The sequence below is a fragment of the Schistocerca americana genome, chromosome 2 (assembly GCF_021461395.2).
Source record: "Schistocerca americana isolate TAMUIC-IGC-003095 chromosome 2, iqSchAmer2.1, whole genome shotgun sequence".
NCBI classification, from domain to species: Eukaryota; Metazoa; Arthropoda; class Insecta; order Orthoptera; family Acrididae; genus Schistocerca; species Schistocerca americana.
The window spans coordinates 524,616,443-524,621,482 of record NC_060120.1 but is presented as its reverse complement, the minus strand read 5'-3'; the positions used below and the strand labels follow the sequence as shown (position 1 = coordinate 524,621,482).

The 5,040-nt window shown below is 39.7% G+C and overlaps 1 protein-coding gene across 1 annotated transcript; it reads right to left on the bottom strand.

Annotated features, from left to right (window-relative positions):
- Positions 1–605: 605 nt before the first annotated feature.
- LOC124595710 lies at positions 606–4,391 on the bottom strand. Its single transcript, XM_047134575.1, has 3 exons — positions 4,347–4,391; positions 1,530–1,754; positions 606–870 (listed from the first exon to the last, which is right to left on the bottom strand). The coding sequence occupies exons 1-3, from the start codon at positions 4,372–4,374 to the stop codon at positions 809–811; spliced, it is 315 nt and encodes a 104-aa protein (XP_046990531.1). The 5' UTR covers positions 4,375–4,391; the 3' UTR covers positions 606–808.
- Positions 4,392–5,040: the final 649 nt, after the last annotated feature.

The following is a 5,040-nucleotide window of genomic DNA, read 5'->3' as shown; positions in this document are numbered from 1 at the left end:
GCAACTGCAGGTGTATACGTCTTTAGTTTGCGAGGCGACTTCAGATGGCAGGATGTGGCCGCGTTGCTACCACGGGTGGCAACCAGGGGTTCTGTAACGCTGCAGATGGCGTCGTTCCAGTGGCACGGCGATGGCGTTGCCCAGAGTGCAGGTCTGGCCATCGGTGAGGAGCAGGATCAGTCGGATGGCCGGCCAGAGAAGACACCATTTTTTCTGGCTTTTAACTATTTCAGGTGTTATCCAGGAAAGGCAAGGACAAGCCACTGTGTCAGTCATAAGTCTCCGCAGTGTCCATCGGTGTCATCGTTCCAGTTAAAGTGTTAAGGCAGGAACAGGGTATTTGGATGGTCCATGGTTAGCATGAATGGATGTTGTGTATTTTGTATAATTAATACGCAGTTATACTTTGCCACTATTTATGTAAAGCTACAGATTAGGAAATGTGTTCTACAATTGATATATAACAGATGAGGACATGAAAGAACAGTTTTATTGTGTCAGAATAAAACTATTAAAAGTCCAACAGAAAGATACAACAGTCTAAACCATGTGTAAAAAATAATTCTTCCACTCAGTTTGTAGCCTGGTTGTAAAGCTATCTTGAAGCAATCAGAAAGTATCACAAAACAAGATATGTTGATTCCACCAGTTTTTCTTGCTAGTGAAAGAGGTAAGTTCTGCACTCTTGGAATTTACTTCTTTCTGTGAAAATTGTTGATGTCTTCAGTCAACAGCTCAGCCATCTCGTCTTCACTCAATCCTAGATGAGTCAGCTCCTCCAGGATGAGCCGACACACTTGCAATACTCCTAGTTCTTGGGACAGTCGGACAGGACTGGTTTACACAGACTCTTTGGTTTCACCACGTAAACTACAATAAATAGAAGAAATGTATTTTAATAGAGTTAGAAACTATGAATAGAAATATATACCATTATACATTTACTACTGATAACACAATGATACGTCATCAACTATTTACATGGCATGAATTTCATTTTTCGCTCTCTTATGGTGCAATAACTTTGAGATTGTGGAAGACCTCTAGGTACCAAACAGGCAACACAGTACTGTCAAAATAAACCCCACAGCACGAATATCTATTGCCTATTAAAATATCTCTTCGCTAAATGTTGAGACCAAAGCCCATGGAGAATTTCATGTAGCTTTATGTAATATAATTCGGATAGTAGATTCTACATCGTAGAAAGATGAAAAATGCATCACATTTAAGAGTCTAACAAATAACTGGAAAAATGGATTAAATATGTGCTGGAAATTGCTCTGAATAGTTTTGGTGAAGAATGTTAATGAGTTGCATTTTCGTAAAGTGGCGTATCTTTCATTGTTCACGGAGAGGTAACATTTTACCGTTAAAGTGTAACGTAAGGATAAACATTTTCCCTTGATAGTTTGATTTAACTCATATTCTCACATTCACTTTGGAACCCTTCAAAAATTTTATAATCAACAGTTTGTGGTTATCTTGTCAACAATGGATACAAAATCGTGCTATGGAAAGTAACTTACCCTTCGGTAGTAGGTTGTAGCAAGAATACAGCTTTAGTGAATTGGCATACAAGTAGAACTTGTTGTCTGCCTGGACACAAATGGTATCGTCGTCTTCTTCCGCGTACGACGCCGCCACCAATGTTCTCACAGACGGGATGGTGGCGGACGGCTGTTCCTCACCCTGGATGGCGGCAGTGGTCGACTCTTCTGGTCGTCCGTATACCGCCGCAACTGCGACCAATGCTATAGAAAACAATGAACATTATTACAGATTGCAGCTTTGTCTACTGGCTGTTGGTGCAACTTTACCATCTAGCGCTCTGATACTATTGTCAGGTAATCTGATTGCCATGTGCTAGCTTGAATATACGGAGATAAGGTGCAACTCAAATGACTAGTGCCACAATTCTGCCACTTGCAAATCTATCTCCTCTGGATGGTAATGGTACTCTGTTGTCTGGTAGACTCTAAGTTGTACATATATCCTAAGTAACTGTTATTAGGAAAGCTGTAGCAGCAGATTACGGCTTATTTGTGACACTTGTGTAGAATGCTAAAAGATGTTTTGTACCACAACACGAGACTGTTTTGGTACCTAATTGCTGATATAACTCAACATGTTGCTCTTAACAGAACAAAACGGATACTGGGAAAGATAATGTCAAGGGTACGATGAGGAAGTGTCACATGCCCACTACTGATCACAATACACTCGGTATAAAAGAAGTGCTGCATACTTAGAGAGGTAGTTTGGATCAAGCCATTAGAAATGTCCAGTACAAATGGGCTCAAAACGCTTTCCGTAAGAGCTATGAGCAGTTTGGGAAACTGTAAACCGTATTGATAGTTCTGGGTAGGTGCAGCACATACATTAATTCTAACTGAACCAGTATGTGTTGTGAACAGCTTGTGAAAACCATTTACATTGTGGTTTTTTCTCTACTTTTGCCATAATAATGGTAGCCTCTTATTACAAAGGCCAGTACCAAACACCATATTGAGCATGACCTTTAGCGACGACTCACAAATGCAGGTCATATGTAATACCCGAAGTCTCATGTATTTTTCAGCTACTTCCTTTCATGAGTTTATAACCATTTCTCGTAACTACATCTACTTATGAATTTTGTCATTAATTAAATTTCATCGAAATATAATGTATGCTGTATGAATAAATAAGAAATAATTACATAGATCGTTGTAATAAATAAGCTGCCAGAGACAAAAAAATTATGTTCAACTAACGCAAAGAATATATTTCACGGAAAAATAACATCGTTGTCGCGAACGAACGCAGTCCTAGAACAGAGGGCAGAGATGAGTTGCGAAGCGTCTATGGTGCGGTGGAGACATGTGTGACGGTCCGCAAATGCCAAATGGAGATTGTTATCGAAATGGTGTTACAATATGTATGTGGGCAGGCAAAATATAATTAAGTCAGGACGTGTATGGACACACAACATGATCGCAAGAAGATGTTGGAATTAATGAAGACTGCTGTACGCATAAATTTTATTCAGGCTGCTGACTAATCAAGAGGAGCCTAACGCCAATAATGAATTTCGTAATAAGCATTACATCAGAAGCAACGCATCACAAAGTAAGATATAGCCAGTATTTTTATAGCTCCATAACAGGCATGCCAGCGCAATAGTATCCTTTTGGGACATTCTTCAAAGCAAACTTTACAGACCCAGGTCGATCAAACTATCTGACAATTAGTTCAAACTGGAAGTGATTCAAATTCAATTCATATTTTATTGACAAAAGTATGCTGGCTAACTGACAGTCAAAGAAAGTTTACGAGTTTATGTTGTGTTCTGTAAATGACTTTATTGCATATGTGTACGTAGCATTAGCATTAGCAAATAACAGTTGGCATAAATGACGGTTTCTATGGCATCATTTTCGGAGTAACCGGTAAAGAACTGTACTCTGTTTTGGCCACGATTTAACATATTTTAAAACAGACAGCATTATCACGAATTACGTAATACAGCATAGGTTCTATGGACCGTTGCTAGTCGTTGCAGAATTATAATTAACATTATTGCATGTTAGATTTCAGTGTTCATGTTACACGTGTCTTCGCATCTAAGCTCACGCGAGTTCACTTCATCTTTTTGCCCCATTACCTTTCTTGCCCGGTACTTTCGTGATTAGCTATTTATCAAATTTCACTTTTGCCCCTTTTTGTTGCTGACGTCCTTTCTACTCAGCAATCTAAATTCGTGCAGACGACATTGGCATACCCAGTTACGGCTAACTAAAGCAAAACTTTATTTATTCCCCATTCTTTTAATTTATATCGTTGTTGCACTCAGTAATCACTCCAGTGTTAACGATCAGGTAGTAACTCACTACGATCTATCAGCAAACATTGATATTCGAATTAGATGCCTTGTTTCCATTTACTATGGAACAGTAGGTACACCTGTCACAAAAAATATTTTTCTAGTTCAGGGACAATATGAATAGTACATGCTGCTACAAAACAACAAAATAACGCCATCTCATTTGATTACTCGTTACTTTATTGCATTCTGTGGATGATTCGAGATAGCAAACAACTTATGTAGACATGATGTGTTTCAAAGTAGTCAAGATGGACAAGTGCACATGCCCATTAAGGTGTGCATTTCATAGTCCATGTGCAAAGGAATTTTTTCTTGTTTCCTTCCATACAAGCATCTCTCAAAATTGTGGCAGTGACCAATTCTTCTCCGAGTGTGTAAATAGATTTTCAAGCGAATTGTTGTCTCAGAAATCATGTAAAAAGAAGGTAGAAAAAAAATGTGTATCGTGAAAGAAAATGTATATATTCTGCCTACTTACCAGCAACAAAGAACAGAGCAGCCCTCATTGCACTCGATAAGAAATACTACTGCTGCCGGTCTTAGATTTTCGTTTATATATGTTTAAACACCCAATGGCATCATCGAATGTTCCTTTCTGATTTTCCGTTCCGGGAACTGTGGTGCAGCAACAAGCAGCAGATTGACTTTCCTTGTTTTTGGCAAGCTGCATTATCGTTCGCTCTGCCTTATTTATTACCGACGCCATTTCAACAACCGGGATAAAAAAGACGGGTTATCATACTGCACCGTTCACTTCCTTCTCATTCGACGTAGCCACGCGGGGTAGCCGCCCTGTCTGAGTCTCCTTGTCACGGTCCCTGCGGATCCCCCCGTTGGAGGTACGAGTTCTCCCTCGGGCATGGGTGTATGTGTTGTCCATAGCGTAAGTTAGTTTAAGTACCGTGTAGGCTTAGGGACAGATGACCTCAGTAGTTTGGTCCCATAAGACGTTACCACAAATTTCCTAGTTTCATTCGATGTCATTGGAAGAAGACGGGTATCTGTCACTTCTCTCTCAATTCGGTGTCATTGTAGTAAAATCGAGAAAACAAAAAGACGTGTTTCCACGTAAGTTAAGTGCCACAGAGCATCAACACAGCTGAGTTGATATGTCACACACGTCTTGTGGGCAGTCCCCGTTAAATGTGGATTGAGAAGAGAAAGCTCTAGTA

Excerpts from the sequence above, each read along its gene's own strand:
- LOC124595710 (XM_047134575.1), bottom strand. The coding sequence starts at position 4,374 with ATGAGGGCTGCTCTGTTCTTTGTTGCTG. Across the intron at positions 1,755-4,346 it reads TGCTCTGTTCTTTGTTGCTG|CATTGGTCGCAGTTGCGGCG; the intron begins GTAAGTAGGCAG and ends TGTTTTCTATAG. Across the intron at positions 871-1,529 it reads CTACAACCTACTACCGAAGG|TTTACGTGGTGAAACCAAAG; the intron begins GTAAGTTACTTT and ends TATTTATTGTAG.